Source organism: Moschus berezovskii, chromosome 5 (genome assembly GCF_049115385.1).
Source record: "Moschus berezovskii isolate FMDL1 chromosome 5, NW_MosBer_1.0, whole genome shotgun sequence".
Classification (NCBI taxonomy): domain Eukaryota; kingdom Metazoa; phylum Chordata; class Mammalia; order Artiodactyla; family Moschidae; genus Moschus; species Moschus berezovskii.
This window is the reverse complement of record NC_142464.1, coordinates 77,127,952-77,150,787: the sequence shown is the minus strand read 5'-3', so window position 1 is coordinate 77,150,787 and position 22,836 is coordinate 77,127,952. Positions and strand designations below refer to the sequence as shown.

Below are 22,836 nucleotides of genomic sequence, written 5' to 3'. Positions count from 1 at the left end.
TCCTCTATAAAGACTTAGGCCTTTGGTAAACAAAAGCCAAAAAGACAAGTATTCACCTCTGCTTTCTGCCTTATGATGTGCCTTCGGGGGCTACTGTCTAGTTGCTGCATGCGGGCTTCTCATTGTGGTGACTTCTCTTGCTGCAGAGCTCAGGTTCTAGGCATGCGGGCTTCAGCAGTTGCAGCACACAGGCTCAATAGTTGAGACTTGCAGGTCTTAGAGCTCGGGTTCAGTGGCTGTGGCGCATGGGCTTAGGTGCTCCGCAGCATGTGGAGTCTTCCCCAACCAGGGATCCAACTTGTGTCCCCTGCATTAGCAGGTGGATTCTTTCCACTGTGCCACCAGGGAGGGCCTCCCCTGGAACAATTAACACAGATCTTTTACTTTCTGCTTGAACGGAGAGAAAGGAAATAAGGAAAAGAGATAGGCAAAAGATTAATATGTCAAAATATTAGCCCACCACAACAGTAAGTAGAGAAATGCTGACTCTGTCTCCTTAAGGCAGATGAATTTCCCAGAGCTCACTGGAGGTTAGGATGAATACATTTCATTTAAGGACCAAATATTCCTATAAAATGCAGATACAGTCCCATCTTCTTTTCTCAAGTTAAACTTTTGCTTCCCAAAATATCAGGAAATATGTTAAACTTCCGAAGCGGGGGGGAATATAGGAAATGAGCAAATCCTGTATCTGAAATTCTATTCAATAATAGAATTCTAGCATATAGAACTATGGAAAGCTGAATAAAAAAGATCAATAATGGAAGTCCAATGTAAGCCCTAAATCTAATTGGATATACTTGAGTTCTTTTATCCATAGCATTTTGTGATTTGAAGTATTTTTCTGTAATCCTCATATACTTTCAGTTTTTACTAGGTTGAGTCCCCTCTAGCGTACCTTCCCATTCATTATCCTGTGACTATGGCTGGGTAACAATAAATTTGTTTTCGTCTAAATCTCAAGTTATCTTTTAAAAAGTTAAATAAGTTATTGCAGTAGACATGATCCTAGCCCACTCTAATTCATACTTATAATCCATAAGCAGAGAATCATTTGTATCTATTTACATAGGTAAATAGATTTACAATGATCAATGCAAAGAAATAGAGGAAAACAATAGAATGGGAAATACTAGAGATCTCTTCAAGAAAATCAGTGATACCAAGGGAACATTTCATGCAAAGATGGGCACAATAAAGGACAAAAATGGTATGGACCTAACAGAAGCAGAAGCTATTAAGAAGAAGTGACAGGAATACACAGAACTATACAAAAAAGATCTTCACGACCAAGATAACCACAATGGTGTGATCACTCACCTAGAGCCAGACATCCTGGAACGTGAAGTCAAGTGGGCCTTAGGAAGCGTCACTACAAATAAAGCTAGTGGAGGTGATGGAAATCCAGCTGAGCTATTTCAAATCCTAAAAGATGATGCTGTGAAAGTGCTGCACTCAATATGCCAGCAAATTTGGAAAACTCAGCAGTGACCGCAGGACTAGAAAATGTCAGTTTTCATTCCAATCGCAAAGAAGGGCAGTGCCAAAGAATATTCAATCTACTGCACAGTGATACTCATTTCACACACTAGCAAAGTAATGTTCAAAATTCTCCAAGCCAGGCTTCAACAGTATGTGAACTGTGAACTTCCAGATGTTCAAGCTGGTTTTAGAAAAGGCAGAGGAACCAGAGATCAAATTGCCAGCATCTGTTGGATCATCAAAAAAGCAAAAGAGTTCCAGAAAAACATCAACTTCTGCTTTATTGACTATACCAAAGCCTTTGTGTGGATCACAACAAACTGTGGAAAATTCTTCAAGAGATGGGAATACCAGACCACCTGACCTGCCTCCTGGGAAATCTGTATGCAGGTCAAGAAGCAACAGTTAGAACTGGACATGGAATAATAAATTGGTTTCAAATCCGGAAAGAAGTACATCAAGGGTTTATACTGTCACCCTGCTTATTAACTTCTATGCAGAGTATATCATGAGAAATGCCGGGCTGGATGAAGCACAAGCTGGAATCAAGATTGTTGGGAGAAGCATCAATAATCTCTGATACACAGATGACACAACCATTATGGCAGAAAACTAAGAAGAACTAAAGAGCCTCTTGATGAAAGTGAAAGAGGAGAATAAAAAATTGGCCTAAAACTCAGCATTCAGAAAACTAAGATCATGGCATCCAGTCCCATCACTTCACGGCGAATAGATGGGGAAACAGTGGAAACAGTGACAGACTTTATGTTTTTGGGCTCCAAAATCACTGCATATGGTGACTGCAGCCATGAAATTAAAAGACACTTTCTCCTTGGAAGAAAAGCTATGACCAACCTAGACAGGATTTTAAAAAGCAGAGACATTACTTTGCTAACAAACGTCTGTCTAGTCAAAGCTATGGTTTTTCCAGTAGTCATATACGGATGTGAGAGTTGGACTATAAAGAAAGCTGAGCACCGAAGAATTGATGCTTTTGAACTGTGGTGTTGGAGAAGACTCTTGAGAGTCCTTTGGACTGCAAAGAGATCCAACCAATCCATCCTGAAGGAAATCAGTCCTGAATATCCATTAGAAGGACTGATGTTGAAGCTGAAACTCCAATACTTTGGCCACCTGATGCGAAGATCTGACTCATTTGAAAAGACCCTGATGCTGGGAAAGATTGAAGGTGGGAGAAGAAGGGGATGACAGAGGATGAGAATGTTGGATGGCATCACCATCGAAATGGACATGAGTTTCAGCAAGCTTCGGGAGTTGGTGATGGACAGGGAAGTCTGGCGTGCAGCAGTCCATGGGGTCACAAAGAGTTGGACTCAACTGAGCGACTGAACTGAACTTATTTACATAGGTGTTTGCTCTCATCTCAATTAATGATTAATTAGAGACTCAGCACCAATCAAACAACTGGCCTGTGGCACATGTGTACTTTTATAAATCATGTTTGACATGTCTTAAAATAGTGACAGTTCATAGAGCCAGTGAAACGTTGCTTTGACTCCAGAAAGCCCACTTCTAGAAGGGTAAAACATCATATTGACTAACCCAATGTCAGCTGGCTTCCTGTCTTGATACTGACCAGCTATGATGTTACCAAAAAGCTTCATGTTGGAAAAACACTCAGAGGAGGTACTGGCCTATATGATTTACAAAACAGAAGCCAACCGTGAATTTAACCTTAATGATCACTTCATCTTCTTCCCATATTTTGGGGAGTATAGCATTAACAATGGAAAAATCAGTTTAAAAAAATAGAAATCCTGGGGACCGATCTCCAGTTATACTATCCCACTTACATCAAGAAGTATTTTGGGAGTGCCCAAAAGTGCCTGAAAATATATCAGGACAAACATCTTACTCAGTTTCCAGTTAGGCTGAAAGACCAGATATGACCACCTCACAATTAACACAGTAAATTCCAGAATCCAAGAGATAAGTATGTTATCAGTGAGGTGAAATAGTACCTGATTTTTGAAATTGGTAGAGAAGGAAAAAAATGTAACCAGTGTATTGAGAAAAAAAGAAGCATGTTGTATTCTTTTCATTTGTAGGATATTAAACCTTTCATCCTGATTGCTCCTTGGATTATGGAAATACCAATAACCAATTTTCTCAAATACACACCGAGGAAACCAGAATTGAAAGAGACACATGTACTCCAATGTTCATTGCAGCACTGTTTATAATAGCCAGGACATGGAAGCAACCTAGATGTCCGTCTGCAGATGAATGGATAAGAAAGCTTTGGTACATATACACAATGGAGTATTTCTCAGCCATCAAAAAGAATGCATTTGAATCAGTTTTAATGAGGTGGATGAAATTGGAGCCAATTATACAGAGTGTAGTAAGCCAGAAAGAAGAACATCAATACCGTATATTAACGCATATATATGGAATTTAGAAAAATGGTAACCTGAACCCTGTATAAGAGACTGCAAAAGAGACATAGGCATTTAGAACAGTCTTTGGGACTCTGTGGGAGAGGGTGAAGGTGGAATGATTGGAGAGAATGGAATTGTAGCATGTATATTATCATAAGTGACCAGTCCAGGTTCGACGCATAAATTTTCCTCTGTTCATTTCTTTGCATTTGTGCTTTTTTAATAAAATTCTTTTTTAGAAAAAAAAAATAAAGTAACAAAATGAATATATGTTATTAAGCTAAGAGGGCAAGGTCTATGGCTCACCTATGTAAATTTGACCATATTAAGGGCTGATTTTTATGAATCAAATATGTTATCCACGACTATTCCAGACTCTATTCCAATTCTTAATACTCTTTGAACTTGAAACCATAAACTTTATGTTATCAGATTATCACATTTGGAAGAGCATTTAGGAAGTTCAGAGTCCTAAGGAATGTTTCTAAGATAGTGTAATGTCTGGGTATACTCTCTGTAGCCTTTTTTCTAATAGACACTGAGATAATTTCCTGGAAATAATAAAACTGTCTCTGGTCATTTAAATGCAAAAGCTAATCAAATTCCTGCCTCCTGTGGCCTAAGTGATCATCAGAAGACAGTTTAATAAATAATCCTATCTCCACAAAATTACCTCCACATTTTTCTCCCAGCATTCAACTCTCTTGAAACATGAAAAGGGCTCTCTGGTAACCAAGCCCCACCCAGTAATGCACCTCACAACCTCTTTCACTCACCTGAATGTCCCTCAACAGTGTGATTCACCATGCAGTTTGTAAAAGAACATTCTTCCCCTTATTGAGAAACACAGTCAAGGGTCTTGGAAGAGTTTACCCAAATTCCCATCTTGAGAAACCCCCCCAAACGAAAAGATCATTTGTAGAACTTCACCAGTTATCTTAGTAGCATTAAAGCTTGATTCTCTAAAAGTAGAAGTAAAGAGAAAATCTTCATGTGGAAGGAATAACTGAACATCACAGTCTTAATTCCCATGTGCAAAAGTTACCTTCTTCTTGTGGATCTTAGCTGGATATTATGAAGGAAGTCAAATAAAAAGGTATTTTTATAACTGTCCGTGTTCAAAAGCCACCCCACTCCCCCATCCCCAAACATGCTTGGGCATGTTCTGGTTCCACTCTTCCCGTTTGTATTTATCAACCCCAAACTCCCAGTCCATCCCTCTCCCTCGCCCCTCTCCCTTGACAACCACAAGTCTGCTCTCTTTATCTATGAGCCTGTTTTGATTTTGTAGGTAGGTTCATATGTGTCTATCATATGTGCATTTACTCTGCTTTATCTTTTGTAATGCTTGGTGGTGGTTTTGTCACTATCGTGTCCAGCTCTTGCGACCCCATGGACTGTAGCCTGCTAGGTTCCTCTGTCCATGGGATTTTCCAGGCAAGAATACTGGAGTGGGTTGCCATTTCCTTCTCCAGGGAATTTTCCTGACCCAGGGGTCAAACCCCAGTGTCCTGCATTGCAGGCAGATTCTTTACCAACTGACCTACCAGGGAAGCCCCTTGTATTACTCACTTGTTTATTGACCTTAAGCAAGTCACTTAGCCTAGAAAAGCCTCCTGGTTCTTCTCTTTAACTAGAGATAGTGATATATATAAAGGCTGATGTGAGGCTTAGAGAGAGCATTTGTAAAAACTGTAACACAGTGATGATACATGTAAAACATCTCTCCTTCAACCTCAGACTAAACAGGTGTGCAAAAATGTTAGTTCTCCCTTAGGGCCATTTGATCATCCTGAGTATCTAATTGTCTTTCCCATCCCAGTTCTTGCTACTGTACCTTACAAGGTACCTTAGTGGTAGCAGCTAAAATGACCCTCAGTTGCTAACTGCCCCACCCCTCCAATTTTATTTCAAACCTCAAACAGCTGGAGTGTTTGTTTGGTCTGGAGTTATTCCTGCTACAGACAGCTTCCACCGAGCTGGCAGAGGATGTTTGCTGAGAGCAGCCTCCCTGCCTCCTGCCAGCCTCATGAGGCAGCTATACCCATATGGCCTTGCTCTGCAGTGGGACACACTGGGCATGCCACAGGACACCTTGATACCAAGATCAAAGCATCCCTGGTTTACAGAGGGGACACATCAACCTGCAGAGCTGGCTGAGATAACACTGTGATTTTTTGTGTGTCATTTTTTTTAATGAAGTGTAGTTGACTTACAATGTTGTACTAATTTCTGCAAAGTGATTCAGTTATACACACACACACATATATATATATGGATATTCTTTTTTCATATTCTTTTCCAATATGGTTTATTGTAGGATATTGAATATAGTTCCCTGTGCTATACAGTATGACCTTGTTGTTTATCCATCCTAAAGCTAATAGTTTGCATCTACCAACCCCAGACTCCCAGTCCATCCCTCTTCTCTCCCCACTCTCAACTTAGCAACCACAAGTCTATTCTCTCTGTCCATGAGTCTGTTTCTGTTTTGTAGATAGGTTCATTTGTGCCATATTTTAGATTCCACATATAAGGGATATCATATGGTATTTGTCTTTCTCTGTCTGACTTACCTCACTTATGATAATTTCTAGATCCATCCATGTTGCTGCAAATGGCATTATTTTGTTCTTTTTAATGGTTGTGTAGTATTCCATTCGGAGAAGGCAATGGCAAGCCACTCCAGTACTCTTGCCTAGAAAATCCCATGGATGGAGGAGCCTGGTAGGCTGCAGTCTGTGGGGTCGCTAAGGGTCGGACACGACTGAGCGACTTCACTTTCACTTTTCACTTTCACACATTGGAGAAGGAAATGGCAACCCACTCCAGTGTTCTTGCCTGGAGAATCCCAGGGATGGGGGAGCCTGGTGGGCTTCCGTCTATGGGGTCACACAGAGTCGGACACGACTGAAGTGACTTAGCAGTAGCAGCAGTATTCCATTGTATAAACATACCACATCTTCTCTATATTCACCTGTTGATGGATCATTTAGGTTGTTTCCATGCTTTTGCTCTTTTGACAGTGCTGCTATGAGCATAACTGTGCATGTATTTTTTGAATTATAGTTCTGTCTGAGTATATTCCCAGAAGTAGGATTGCTGGATCGTATGATCATTCTGTTTTTATAAATTATTATTATTTTGTCTTACTTGACTGTTTTCCTTGATTTCTACATTTTCTCACTTCTCTGATTAAATTTTCTCTTTGGAACTTGGGGAAGGCCTAGGAGGCTAAAGCTTTTCTACAGACAAGAGGTAGGGAACCCAGGGCCCTGTCTCTGAGAAGGCCCCACAAGGTCCAGCTTCATTTCAAATCCACGGTTAGAGGTGGAGGTTTCAACGCCCCCTGTCAATTGATAGATGTGGTCTCCCTCATCACTGAACTCCTGGGGTATTTATTCAATTCAATTAAGCACTAGATATAGTAGCAACCATGAGCTTACATCCCTATACAGGCCAGGAAATCTCATGAAAATGTTAAGAAACTCCTTCATATCAGTTTCTATGTGGCATTTTTTTCTCAAGGCCCACATGTCTACATATTAAAACACATAGGGATATTCTTCATTCCACAAAGAAACAAATTTTCTCCAGAGGTTATATTCAAAACATTTAACAAGAAACCTTTAGCATGGGCTCCCAAGTTGGAAGCCTCCTAGCTGTATTGATGGAGTGGAATCTTTCAGGGGGAGGGAGGGGAAAGGGAGGATGCAGTCAGTCAAGTGCCCAGGGCAGTGGTGCCACACACAAGGGCTCAGCGATGGCTGTTCATGAGCCAATATGGAAGCATTTCTCATATTGTATTCATAAGTATTCAGCATATGCCAGCTGACTATTAACCTTGGCTGCCTCTCATTGTTCTAAACATGAGAGCTTCTTGACCTATTCTTTGTCTTCCTATTTTTGATAGAGACATCATATTCATTTATAAGTACATGTCCCATCCAAAACAGGCAGCCTTCATTCAGCTCCAGCCAAATGTTTTGTGCCATTTGAGACTTCCAATTTTTCAAGAAAAGTTAGAAATGTACATATTTGTGTTAAATCTTTAATGTTGGCTCCACGACTTGTAAATTTTTGTGCAGGTTAACCACTATGACCTCTAGCCTACGGCATGTATATCATACAACAGGCCTTACAAGTGTTCACAAAGATGTGAATTCTGCCCTGAAGGGACCAATCATCTGATGGAGAGACTGACAACCAAAGACTGTTTTATCGGTGGGGGTATAACTGCTGTGTGTAACTAATAGCTTTTTCTCGTGTGTGTGTTTTATCACGTAACCCGACACAAGTTTTCTCCATTGTCTTCATCCCCAGCACCAAGTGCCTTGCTCATAATATTTTGACTGAGTTTTCGTCCTTGTGATCTCTTGCTTAGTCTATACAGCTGAAATGAACATATGAGGGCATAGATGTGAAGCCGTCTCAATTAAGTCATCATCTCTCAGCATAATCAGTCTTATAGTAAGTGCTCTGCAGACAGTAGACAAGAAATAAACCCTTCTGGAATTGAACCAACGTGATCTGCTATGTAGTAGTTTGTTAAAGACACAGACTACATGTGAGAACAGAGCAGAAGGAAATGTAAAAATGCAGGGCTTCCTTGTGAGACTCATATGGGAAATCAAATTTGGAAGATTGCTATGGCTAGCACCTCATTCTCAATGTTTATCTTCAGTGCCAAATGGTTACTTCTGGAATCAGGTGAAATTACAAAGGCAGAGGCCAACACTCAATTAGATGATATTGCCAGAAAGTAAAATATCTAGCTGTAACACATTACCTAATATAAGAATTTCTAGAAAACACTTATCAACAATAAGTAGTTAAAAGATATAACTACAAAATAGAATAATAATATCTGAAAACGGGAAGAATTCATCTACGTAAATGAAGCATCAAAACAACTTTTTTCTCTATAACCATAGCAAGATCATCCAGTTTTACCCACAGGTCAATCAAACAAGCAAGTATTATAATTATCTCATTCAATCCAGGTAAGATTTTTTTTACTGGTGCTCTTATAAAATTACCATGTGCATGCATGCTAAGTAGCTTAAGTGGTGTTCAACTCTTTGTGACCCTGAAGACAATAGTCTGCCACGCTCCTCTGTCCGTGGGATTCTCCAGGCAAGAATATTGGAGTGGGTTACCATCCCCTCTTCCAGGGGATCTTCCCCAACCAGTGACTGAACCCACATCTCTTATGTCTCCTGCATTGACAAGCAGGTTCTTTACCACTAGCGCCATCTGGGAAGCCCCCAAATTAGCACATGTTCATATAAAGAAAGAATTCAAAGTGTATAAAATAAAAGCATAGTTTCACCTTTCTCTACCATCCTGCTCCAAAGTGTAAATACCACTGGTACCTTAGTTCATCTCCTTCCAGCCCTTCTTCTCTGCTCTCTCAAAACATATGTATCTGGTTCTTCTTTTGCAAAAACATTAGAATTATACTCTATACTTTTCTGAAAATTAATGTTTACCTTCCTGTTCAGTCAGTTCATATTGGACTACCCCGTTCTCTTTTAAAGCTACACAGTATTCATAGTATTGATAGACTATCCTTTGTTTGCCTATTTCTCTGTTGTGAACCATTTAAGTTGTATCCAGTTTTCTACCATTATAAACAATGCTGCAGTAAATATCAGATTTATATTTCAATCTGCTTTTTAATTTTAACAGGACTATGGAAACTGAAGTCATTACAGAGTTTGGATCTGTCATTCAACAGAATATCACAAATTGGTTTGTCTGATTTTCATAACTGCCTGCAACTGGAAAACCTCCATTTAAAGAGCAACAGGATATTCAGAATTCATCCAGAAGCCTTCAAGGACCTAAAAAAATTACAGGTTAGAAAATAAAGTTTATAACATCTCAAATATGCAGACCTACAGGCAATTACATTAGAACTCTTCATTGAAGAGTTTCTACATGCCCAGTAGTACTGGCTACTAATCAAAAAATATAAGTCTATTTTAAGATTCCCCTGAAAAAGTTGAAGTCTCTCTCTTGACTCAAAACTCCAAGGCCTCAATAGTGGACATGAATTTTATTTGAACATTAATACTCAGCAGCAAGAATAGGCACATTATTTTTCCTAAGTCAAATTAAAACCAGCTCCTAGCTTTCACTTACCAATTGGCAAGAAAATGAATCTCAGTTATTAGGAAGGCTCCCTCCCTAAACTACAAGGTCAGTCAAATATCCCTGGTGTTTGATGCAGTTTGGAACACTATAGGCCTGGGCTCTACAGCCATAGGGCCCAGCACCACATGAATCTCAGAAGGCTAGTGACCCTGGTGCCTCCACGCCAAAATTGGACACAGAATAATACAAATAATAATGATATCAACATATACTTGCATATGTTTCTAAATGGTTCTAAACATCAGACCAACATAGGAGGGTACCAATGTCACATTTTAGAGCCCTGCTGCCTGTCTCTTGGGCACACTGCAGTGAATCTCACCAAGGGCCTGACATCCTGACAGCTGTGAGTGTGAGGAACTCCCAGAGCCCTGCTCTAGTTCTGACAGCTCTAGACCCTTCTCTTCCTTTTCTCCCTTTCTCCCTTTCTCCCACCTCCACCTCTTTGAGGAGATATTGTAAAACTTCTCCTTGGTGCTCCTTTAGAAATACCAAAGTAGCCTGCAGTGTGGCACCTAGAGATGCCTTGTGCTGTGCTTAGTTGCTCAGTCGTGTCCAACTCTTTGTGACCCCAGGGCTGTAGCCCACCAGGCTCCTCTGTCCATGGGGATTCTCCAGGCAAGAATACTGGAGTGGGTTGTCATGCCCTCCTCCAGGGATCGAACCCAGGTCTCCCACACTGCAGGCAGATTCTTTACTGTCTGAGCCACCAGGGAAGCCCAGAGATAGCTTAGGAGCAGCCCAAGCCCCCTTGTCTGTAACCTGCACCACACACCCCCATTCTTTACATAAGCCACTATCATCCAATAAAAACAACGTGAGCCACATAGGTAATTTTAAATGTTCTTGGTAACAAGATTTAAGAAGTAAAAATAAGCAGGCAAATTTAATTTTAGTAATATGTTTTATAACCTCATATACTCAAATACTATCTCTTAGCATGGAGTCAATATAAAAATTATTAATGTATTTGGAATACAGTCAACCCTTTATAAACATAGACTACACATAGAAATTCTCAAGTGGCCAGGGTGCCCTTCTCCTTTAACATACAAATCTGATTGGCCCATGCCTGCGCCTCTAGGTTCATTTCAAGCCACCCTCCTCTTGCTAACTGCTTTCCTGCCCAGTTTTCACCCCAAGCCCTCCCATCTTGCTAATCCTTTTGCCTGAAAGAGAGAACTCTTACTAATCCTTCCAACATCTCTTCCTCAAGGAAGCCTTCCCTGGGCCTCTAGATTGAATTCACTCCCTTTTACATATTTAATAGGCTATGATTTTTCCTTATTGTACATATGGAATCTGAAATTATTTCACTTTAGGTATAGTTAACTGGTAATGCTTGTACCCCTATAATCCTTCTACCAGGTGCAGAGCTCTTTGAGAATATATGGGTGTGTGCGTTTAGTCGCTAAGTCATACCCAACTCTTTTGTGACCCCATGCCAGGCTCCTCTGTCTCTGGGATTTCCCAGGCAAGAATACTGGAGTAGGTTACCATTTCCTTCTCCAGGGGATCTTCCTGATCCAAGGGTTTGAACCTGTGTCTCCTGCATTGCAAGCAGATCCTTTACCACTGAGCCACCAGGGAAGCCCCTTTGAGGACATACATTATGTCTATTTTGTTTTCTAGTGCTTAACATCTGTCCAGTACACACTGTGTATTTACCAACTCTTGGTGAATAAACAAAGGAATGAATGGATAGATGATGATCATGCATAGGTGTGTAAGTTATCTGTTGCTGTGTAACAAATTACTGCAAACTTAGCAGTCTAAAACCACACATGTATTTATCTGATGCCTTCTGTGGATCAGCAATCCAGGCAAGGCTTGGCTGGGGCCTCTGCTGAAAGTGTCTCAAGAGACTGCAGTCAAGATGTTGGCCAGGGCTGGAGTCTCACCTGAAGGCCCAACTGAGGAAGGATTCACTTCCAAGCCCACGTGGTTATTGGCAGGATTCAGTTCCACATGGGCTATTGGGCTGAAGGCTCAGTTCCTTCCTGGCTGTCAGTGTAAGCCTACACTTGTTTCTGTGCCATGTGGGCTTCCACACAGCAGTACACAGCATGGCAGCTGGCTTCAGAGCCTGAAGCCTGCTAGCAAGAACATTACAGGCTCAAGGACTGTAATCATGGGAGACATGTCTCATTGCTTTCAGCATAGTCTATTTGTTAGAAGCAAAGCAGAGGTCTCACCTCTCCCCCTTCAAGGGGAGGCGATGACTCAAAGGATGTGAATGTGGGGAAGGTTTTCTGGGGACCTGTCTGCCATAGTAGTTATCAGAGCAGATGAGAAAGTCTGCCTAACTTGGCAGCACTCCACAATTCACCACAGAAATGCTGTCAGATTGCCTGGGAACCTCATTTAGTATGTTGTATACTGATTATGTGTGTGTGTGTGTGTGTGTGTGTGTGTGTGTGAGTGCTCAGTTGTTTCAGTCATGTTCAACTCTTTGTGACCCCATGAACCATAGCCCACCAGGCTCCTCTGTCCATGGAGATTCTCCAGCAAGAATACTGGAGTCAGTTGCCATGCCCTCCTCCAGGGGATTTTCCCAACCTGGGGATTGAACTCACATCTTTTGCATCTCCTGCTTTGGAGGCAGATTCTTTCACTGCTGACCCACCAAGGAAGCCCATACTGATTATATTTTTATATATATAATTTCCCTATGCCTGTTTTATTTCCTGTGCATTTTTATTTGCTTATAAATAAAAGTCTTCTGCAGCTCACAGGTAATAGATGCTGCAGGCAGACTAAAAAATAAGCCCAAGAATGTTTAAATCATCTGTAATGCTAAATTACCTGAGTTGCCCAGAATCATACAATTTCTCCTTCTCTCTTATCCCTTCTGCATGTTCAGCAATAACTCTAAAAACTGGTTTGGAGACATGATGAGAATCTTTGGTACCAGAAAGCTGAATATTAAAATGGATGCTGTTTTCTTCCCCAGATGATATATTTAATACTTGCACTACATTATGTGTCTTCCCATGTGGGAATCTTTTCAGAAGCCAGATAGATTTTTCAAAGCATAAATCCATCCACATGTTTAGGTAGAATGAAAATGTTTCATTGGCATTTCAAATTAGCCTTCCTTTGTTTCATGCCATTCTTCCTAGCATAGTGATTTGTTTCCAACATTACATGCTTCTCCCAGTCTCTCTACAACATAATGTACATCCCTTTCAAATGATGGTGAATGGTCACTTCTTTAGCTAAATTGGTCTATACTGTTTTCATCGTTTCTCAGAAATTACCCCTCCTGAATCATTTTATTAGCTTTCTGTCCCCTTTTCTGTTTTGATTTCAGTTTCATGATTTGTAACATAATAGCTGCTAGGATGAAAAAGCAGATGTGCATGAAGAAGAAAATACCCACCAAAACATTAGAATATTTCACCTGTCGTTGAGAAGGGTGTACACAGAAAGCTATTTATCCTAGGCAAGGCCAGGCCAAAGCAAAGTTGTTTTGTGTATGTCTTCCAAATCTCATTTCCTATTTTTGATAACCTTCCTTTAAGAGTTAAGAATGCTTGGTTACTCAACAATGCAAAGGTCCCCTTCACTACTGAGTATTGGTTATGGTGTTGTTTGAGTGTTTGAGTCAGCTTTTCTTAAGAATTTATATAACCTAAGATGCCAATGCTGTTTTTTCCCTGATGTTTATTAAACAATTGACCTGAATTACATTCAGACTTTCTGGTTTTTATCCATGGCCCTCTGTTTACTTTTCAGCAAAGTTTGCATTTATGATTTGCTCTCAAACCCCATGACCCCACTCTGGTGCCTCACACTCCAGGCCTTCTCTGCCCAGTCCTTCACCTCAGGGCAGTGAGAGCTCAGGCTCCAAGGGGCTGTATTCTGGAATAGAAGGCACCCAGCTGCAGAGGCAGATCAGACGTTAACTCCGCCACTCATTCATTTGTTCATTCCTCCGTTATTTTCTGAGCATGTGGGTCCCAAGTTCTGGGACTAGGGACTATTGGGGTATACTGTGACCTTGTCCAGTTTCCTCCTTTGTAAAAAGCGGGAAATGACAGAGCTGTTGGGAGGATCAGAGATAAGGCATGTAAAGCACCCAGTAAAATGCCTGGTACATAGCAGCAATGCTCTGTAGACAGCAGCGAGTACCAAAGTCCCCGCTTCGGTTGAGTCCAGGGATACCCTCAGGATGAGCGGCGTCGGCAAGAAAAGGAAGAAAACAAAGTAAGTCGAGTCTTGGTTGAGTGCTGAATCAAGACTATTTTATTTTTTTACATCAGTGTTTATATACCCTAAACTAGTACAGTTCTAAAGGGGAGAGTGAGCAAAGTCAGCTTAACATTACATCAGTTTGCCTTTACAAAACCAGAATGCTTTCCGCATACTTCTCTACCTACTAGAGTCTTTTTTATAGTAGATATTAATACATTATCTTCTGATCTTGAGGCCTATTAACATCTCATGACCTTTTCTTACAAGCTAGGTGAATGCAAAGCTGTTTTTTGTAAGCTATTCTTATTTTTCCACTTGCCTTGTGCTAAACAGAAAACAGAAAAGTTATAATTTCATAAGGTAAAAGTTCAACAGGTTACAGCATATTAGAAATTTAACACAATGGTCAGTTCTTTTTAGTTACTCCACACAGACTCTGCAGCTCCGGTGAGGCAGCCTCTGCCTCGCATTCCTGGTTAAAAGCCTCAGTTGTCTTATGGTTTCTACACTAGGGGTAAACTCTTATTATTCTAAATTCTAACTATAGTAACGATAATTTCTACATCAAGAGCAAAAACGCAGCTAGCAAATGTGGATTCAGTAACAACTTCTAGAATAATATTTTTTATATTCACTAATAGGGCTTCTTCACCCCCCGAAGGGCTCTATCTATTAGGGCTTTTGTGTGATCAGGTTCTTTATGCTATTTATGATTAAGGTGTTGTGAGCAGTCATCTGCATGAGTGCCAAGGGCATAAACAAGTTGATTTTATTTGGAAAGATGTCGGGGAAGGCCTTCTGCCTGTGTCACAGAAATTAAGGAGCAGTCAGAAAGACAGCAGTCAGAAAGACAGATATCATCTTCAAGGTGAGCGCCGGGGCAGCTTTTTGAAATCCTTGAAGTCCTGATCTGCCTTGCTTATCAGGTCTTGTCCTCATGACCTTGTCATGGGTGGGATCTCGCGTGCTGGCTCCCAGCAAGCGAGAGCTACACCTAACTCTGCTTCCCCTACCCCATAACACACCCCTGCCAGATCCAAATTCAGCAGATCCTGCTCTGTGTTTCTAGAGGCACTGAGTCCTTTTATGTTCCCCACGTTCCCTTTTGTTTCATATGAGACTGGAAAAAGTAGTCATTTTGTGTATACTGAGTAGCCATGGATGCAGACAAATGTACTACCTTTAAGATAAGGTAATATCTTATCTTCACACCTGATGTGAAGAGCAGACTCATTGGAAATGACCCTGATGCTGGGAAAGATGGAAGGCAAAAGGAGAAGGGGACAGCAGAGGATAAGATGGTTAGACAGCATCATCAACTCAAGGCACGAATTTGAGCAAATTCTGGGAGACAGTGGAAGACAGAGGAACCTGGAGTGCTGCAGTTCATGGGGTCACAAAGAATCAGATACGACTAAGCAACTGAACAACAACATTTAAAATAATACTTGATGCAAAAGAATCCTCTTTACTCCTTCTGTTCAACCACAGTTGTTCTTCTGGACTCTATCCTCATCATCCAATATTTTCTGCCACTTTGAAGATTATAGGGCTTCTAGACATTCCTTCTTGGAGAAGGAAATGGCAACCCACTCCAGTGTTCTTGCTTGGAGAATCCCAAGGATGGGGGAGCCTGGTGGCCTGCCGTCTATGGGGTCGCACAGAGTCGGACACGACTGAAGTGACTTAGCAGCAGACATTCTAAACCTGGTACCTAATTCCAAATCTTGATAAGAATTGGGAGTCTAGGTTATATCTAGCAGTACAAATCACAACTCTTAGGAAAAAAGGATGGAAAGTGATTGGGCTTTTAATAAAGGCTCCAGACTTAAAGGTTTCCCGTACATTTAATCTTCAGAACAACCCTGGGAGGTAAGCTCATTGAGAGTTAACAATTTGCTGAGTCTCATAGAGTTCTTAGGGGCAGAGCAGAGATTTAAACCCAGTAGTCTCTGACTCTGAAATCAGTGGGAAATTCATATTGCTTCCACAGAGATATAGACTGTATCTGTAACTCGTTTGTCTCCAAATGTCTTTATTCAGACTGTCCTAATTTTTTTTTTTCTTGAGCAGATGGTAGACCTCAGCAACAATGCACTGACAGCCATCCTGCCAGTGGTAATCATGGCTCTAGAACTTCCCCTCCTGGAGGCTGACCTGGCTGATAACCCATGGCAGTGTGACTACAGCCTGGCAGTCTTCCAAAATGTTATTTCTGAGTCCTGGAGGAAAAGGTGGAATGCTATTTGCAATGAGTCCATAGGTAAGTCAGTAGTACCTCTCCTCTCAGAAGTGGTTCCATTTAAACAGAAAAAAAAGTACACAAAATATTTAGTGTCATTTGAAACAATGACAGCCACCTCAGCAGCAAGAGTGCATTAGTCATCGTTGGGCTGTATCACAGAACAATTGTTGGTGCCTGTTTTCCTCAATTCATGAACAATTTTCTTCACATAGTCAGGAACCACTGGATTTGGTCAAAACTAGAAATTTCACCAAGAGAGAATGTTTCTCTACAACCCCCAAATGTCATATTTTTATCCAAAAGAGTAACAAAATAATCAAAGAACTTCTAAAACTTGAACCATAGTTATTTAAGATACTTGCTACCCCTCTGGAAATATAACATAAAACACACAAATTTCAAAAGTATATTTTTCTTTGATTTTTTTTATCTGTCACTCTCCCAAACTGCTAAAACATGTGACTGGAATTGAATATTCTGGAAAGTTTTTTTTCCACTATTAACTATCAGGCTTCTCTAGTGGCTCAGTGGTAAAGAATCCGCCTGCCAATGCTGGAGATGTGGATTCAATCCCTAGGTTGGGAAGATCCCTTGGAGAAGGAAATGGCAGCCCACTTCAGTATTCTTGCCTGGGAAATCCCATGGACAGAGGAGCCTGGCAACTACATCCATGAGGTTGCAAAGAGTCAGACACAACTGATCATTGTTGTTATTAACTATCTTGGCTAAATCTAAAATCAAACTCCTAACTGGGAAAAAAGAGAGAAATGGATTTTTTTTTTTTTTTATGAGTTCTGGCCTCTGCTCTACTCAGGACTGCTATTGAGTAGAGACATGGCCATGGTTACCAGATTTAGGAGAAATCCATAACGATGAGAGAAGTCTTAATGGTGTCAGCCACACTTGTTCCATCACTCTGTAAAAGCCACACCAGCCTTCTGAGTGTGGAGGACAGAATGTCAGGAACCAGTAGAAAAACCCGAATATTTTTGCTGTTTACCAGCACTGAGGGATGGTGAGGAGATGATATAACAAACACAGGTGGGGCCAAGGCAGATTTTGTGGGGGGCTGATAGAATGTTCTCACAGATGTGCAGTATGTAGGTAAGGATGTGGAGAGAAGAGGGGCAATGTGACTGCACCGGCAGCCTGACTTCCTTCCTCCTGTGGGCAGGAGTCAGTCAGGAAGCCTAAGAAACACAGCCTCTGCGCCTTGCAGCCTCAGACCTGAGCCTGAGAGCCTCGTGTAAATGTGCACAGAGCCTTACACAGGCTGTTGGCATCAGACAACCAACCAATCAATCAGCCTGTAAAATTGCCAGTCGTGTAAAACAGACTTTAAATCGCGCTAGATAAGGACTGAGGCTTCCCTGGTGGCTCAGTGGTAAAGAATCTGCCTGCAAGTCAGGAGATGTGGGTTTGATCCCTGGGTCAGGAAGATCCCCTGGAGGAGGGCATGGCAACCCACTCCAGTATTCTTGCCTGGAGAATCCCATGGACAGAGGAGCCTAGCGGGCTACAGTCCATGGGGTTGCAAAGAGTAGGACAGGACTGAAGCGACTGAGCACACACGCAGGGAGATAAAGGACTGAGGACTCACAGATGCTTTTAAATCACTGGAATCTCATTGCCATTCTTAGGGAAGGAGGAGGCACACTGGTGGACCCCCACAAGCAGAATGTCCAGAGAGACTCGCCTGCCTCACTCTGACCTGAATCATATGAAAACCCTCACAGGGAGCAAAGCTGAGAGGGCCCGGGAAGTGCGCTTTTCCATGCTGGAGAAGGACACTGCAGGCTCTGATGTCGGTGACAGGCCGAGACAGCTGCTAAAACGGGTTAGGAGGGCCGAGGATGTGCAGGCTGCTGGCAGAAAGGCAGACTCTTCCCAGGACCTGGTCCTGGCCGTCTGCCTGTCGGTGTTCATCACGTTCTTCGTGGCTTTCTGCCTGGGGGCTTTTGCGAGGCCTTATGTGGACAGACTGTGGCAACAGAGTTGCCGGAAGAAAAGTCCAGGTCCAGCGTCGGGAAACGTGTATTCAAACCAGGCCTTCTACGATGAAATCGAAGGTGCGGTAAACCTACAGCAGCCGAGGATGGATCTGCCCCAAACTTTCCGCCATCTAAACCTCTATGAAAACCAAGCCCCACGCGGGGCTGTGGTTCCTGCAAGAACGGTGGCGGCTGGCGGCCGGCAGGACGGGGAACAACGCGGGGTCCCCACTGGGGCAGGAGGTGGGAAGGATACGGTGCCCCCAAATCACAGTGCAGCCCGGCGCGTTCTCTGCGGACCGCCAAACGCCCATGACACCCAGCTCACATCGGAGGGATGGGATGTTCCTGGAGAAGGCGACTATGACACTGTGGCCAGGCAAGTTTCCCTCGGTGAGCGTTCAGTGGGCATCCCTGCAGTGCCTGCCGGAATACAGGCCAGCCCTGGCTGGGTCCGTAAGGATTCCGATGAACTAGGCCCACCCTGCCCCGGAGAAACGACAGCGCCGCTCTCCCAAAGACCAGCGCGCACACACGCGCTGAGCTCTGGGGAGGAGAGAGCAGGGATCCCTCCACCCCTCTCTTCGGAGTTTTCTAAGGAGAATGGGCAGAGCACACAGCAGCAGAGGCTCCAGGGCGCCGGTGCTGAGGGACAGCCTCCCGCCCGCTACGAAGCGGCCACGCTCAGTGACCCGGGAGACCCGTCCCCACTCGGCGTCCCTCCAGGATGTGGTGGGGACCTGCCAGTGACTCCAGCTTACCAGGAGCCCGCGCAAAAGCACACTCCTGACGCTCGGTACGAGGTGGACTTTGACTCCGATTCTGAGGAAGGGTCTTTATTTACTCTGAGTTCAACAAGTTCAGAAGACTGGAGAAATGTGGCCGAAGACGAGGCAGGTGGGGAGCAGAGAGGGACCGCCAGGGAGCCCCCTGGGGACCAGGTCTCCTGTGAGAGGAGGGACAGTGTCAGGCTATTAGAGAGTCCCGAGGACAACATCGCCTTCCAGAAGACTCTGAGGAAATGTGAAAACCAGGAAGATCATTTTGGAAAAACTGTCATTTCTGACCCAGACTCTCATTTGCGCCAGACTCATCTGGAAAGTGCCTCTAACACCAATAATTACGAGGATCCCTTGCCGCGGTCATCAGGCAGCAGTTCTAGCAGTGAGGAGGCCCCAGGCATGTCCATTTACAATTATATCTCTGCTCTTCAACCCAGCGCAGTGGAGTGGCAGTACTCACTCAGAGACTTGGAATTTGCAAATGTGGATGCTTCACCACAAACACCACCGTGTAGTGCCAAAGTTCCCTCAGACCCTGACAAGTGTCTGAAGTGAAGGAGACACAGATCTTTGTAAAGAACTTTATGTTCAAGGAATAGACACAGCTCAAAACAGTATTCCTTCCAAGGTCGCTGCAGGGCAGAACTTGAGAACCTCACAAGGAGATTCTGAAGAGGACAAGAATGGACACTGATGCAAATGAGGCGTGTGTGTATCCTTTTGGGGACAGTGATTCCAGAAAGGTTATAAGTGAAACACCATTTGTGAAGGGGTAGCGGGGCAGGAGGGGTATTTGGAAGATGGTTTCAAGAGCCAGGTACCACTATTACAAGTGCTTTCAGATAAAGCCAGCTCACTGAGCACATAGGAGCACTTCAGTGATAAAGCCTGGGGTCAGCACTCAAAGCTCAATCAATGAACTGGATTCTCTAAGTCTTCGCTATGTTTAGTTAATTCTAATATAAAACTGCCATTCACAAGACATGGATCATTTAGGTAGGGAAGCATTGAGATACCTAAACATCGAAGGTTCCAATTAATAAATTTTACACTAAAATTTAACACTGATGGTATTGCAGTTAGAAAAAAGGTGATTCCAATTTTTATACTCAAATGCAGACCCAGAGAAACCTGATGGGAGTTAGCTGTCCATGTGAGGACCAGATCTGCTATGACAAACACAAGGATGTTCAACCTGAAAATCAAAGGGGATCCAACTAACATTTTTAGTGCATATTGAAGTACTTAGATGGAGCTGCTGAGGAGATTTTAATGAATTTTGCACAAAGAACAGTGCAGCTTTTTGGAGTTTGATTAGAAAACTACAAAACTGGAGGGATTCAGAGCAATTCTAAATATTTGTTTAAAAATGTTAATAGAGACTCCATTTTGTAGAACAAAGTGTAAATTAAAAATTAATTTTCAGAAAGAGCATTTATGATTCTTGTAAAAGAAAAAGGTACTCCACCATTCTATGTTTGCTGGTAAATATCTACGCTGTTGTCATTTTTGGCTATGTCTGGCTTGGTCCCAGACCCTCTTCTCTTCTCACTTGGTTTCCTTTCCCTGAGTGAGCTGTTACTTGTCATGGCTTTTGTTATTTTCTGCTTCTGTAACTCCAGCTCTGAAATCTTTCTGGAACTTTAAACTCACATCCAGCTGCCTGTTGGATATCCCCATAGGCAGTCAGTCTAAGCATGTCCAAAGTGAAACGCAGTAGCAGGCCTGAATCCTCTCCATCATCACCCCAAGTCTGATCCTCCATTTCACTATCTGCCCTATGGCTCCATCCAGAAACCTGGGGGTCTTCCTCTCCTTGCTGCCCACATCTAACTATTTTCACTGAGTACAATCACTTCTAGCCCCTCAGTATCTGTCAAGTCTGTTCTATCCTCTCTGTCCACACAGCCCCAGCTTCAGTTCTCACCTTGACACTCCCACTAGATCTGTGGCAACAGCACGCCAACTGGTTTCTTTAGCCCTGGTCCTACACGCCTTTCTCATTCCCACACTGCAGCCAGGGAGGGGTTCCTAAAACCCGAGTATGACCACATGGCTCCCATTTTTTGTGGATGCAGTCTTTTCTGTTTTGTTTTTTTTTTCCTTTTTTAATAGCACCACGTAACTCCCTGTCTCCAGACCTTTGTCCACATCGCATCTGCCTGCAATGTTCTTTCCAACCCCACCCAACAACCTCACCACCAAACAAGCCCCCTTTTAAGCTCAATAGACCCTACCTGAGTCTCAGCCTTAACTGTCTCTTCCTCATGGAAGCCTTCCTGGACCCCTAGACTCAGTTGGATTTTCCTGTGACAAACTCTCTCATTACACAAGCATTGTCCTTCACAAGGAGACCTTATCGCAAGTAAAGTTGAATAGTTATTTGTGTGATGGTTGACTTACTGTCTGTCTGTCTCTTCTATACTCTTATCTCCACAGAAACAACAACAATGTGTCTTGTCTCCTAAAGGTCTGGCATTTAATAGGTTCTCGATATATGGATTTATTAAATAAATGAATGAAAACGAGCTCTTTAGTATTTTTCTGGCCCCGCTTTCCATCCAACTTTTCATGTGGTATTTATCTCACTGTGCAGTACCTCACTCTGAAATCCACAGTTACAGACACACCAGACTATGTCACCCTTGCCGACTCTGCTCCCCACATTTAGGGGCACATCTGGCTTTTCCACTAAGTCCACCTCCTCTGCCTGGAAGATGTCTCTGCTGTTTTTGAGACACTGTTTAAGGTCACCTCCCCCAAGAGCCTTTCTCAGCTCATTCCACCCAAGTAGAATGGACCACTTCCTTCCTCCCTCCAGCCCCTGCTATACTGCTCTGTGCTGTGGTGAAAACAAGGCTTCACGTGGCATAACTGAGATCTACTGGAGACTCTTCTATGGGCTGGATGAAGTTCATTACCAGCATAGGGTCTATGAAGCTGAAAATCATCTCAAAGTTTGCAGTTACTTTATAAAGTGAAAAATTACTCTCTATTTCAGCAGCATTGAAGAAAAAAAGTATATATGGCTTTGACTATTTTTGTTTTTGTTCACACCTCCAAAAAAAAAAAAGTTTCTCGTAATGTGGCATAAACATCACAGGTATTGCAGTTAAGTAGGTCTATATCTCAGCAAGTGCTCATAAAAAAATTTTTTTTAAACCCCTCTCAATATGCCTGCTTGGACAGAGGAGCCTGGAAGGCTACAGTCCCATGAGGTTACAAAGAGTCAGACACGGATGAGTGACTAACACACACACACATACACACACACACACATGTTTGGCTAACACTGCTTGAGGTGAGTGATATTTGAGGCCTGCTACTTCCAGATTTCCAAAATGTCTCACCTTTGGGGTCTGCCCCCAAACTGACTCAAACTTTAAAATTCCTAAGTTCCTTAGATACCCTTTACCCCAGTTTCACTTATTCCAATTATGCCTCTAGTTCTATTATGACACAAATGACCTTTCAAACATCTCACTTTTCATTAAGATAACATTTTTAAATTTCTTTAGCAGAGTAACTCAAATTTTTATCAGCCTAACAATTCCATAATAGAGTATTTTCATCTAAGA

The 22,836-nt window shown here is 42.5% G+C and overlaps 1 protein-coding gene across 1 annotated transcript in view; it reads left to right on the top strand.

The window, feature by feature from the left end:
- LRRC66 (leucine rich repeat containing 66) overlaps positions 1–21,874 on the top strand; it is a 28,828-nt gene extending 6,954 nt beyond the window's left edge. Inside the window, exons 3-5 of the mRNA XM_055435031.2 lie at positions 9,576–9,745; positions 16,314–16,503; positions 18,126–21,874. Coding sequence (XP_055291006.2) covers positions 9,576–9,745; positions 16,314–16,503; positions 18,126–19,813 — 2,048 coding nt within the window. The 3' untranslated portion in view covers positions 19,814–21,874. The remainder of the gene's footprint in view (positions 1–9,575; positions 9,746–16,313; positions 16,504–18,125) is intronic.
- Positions 21,875–22,836: the final 962 nt, after the last annotated feature.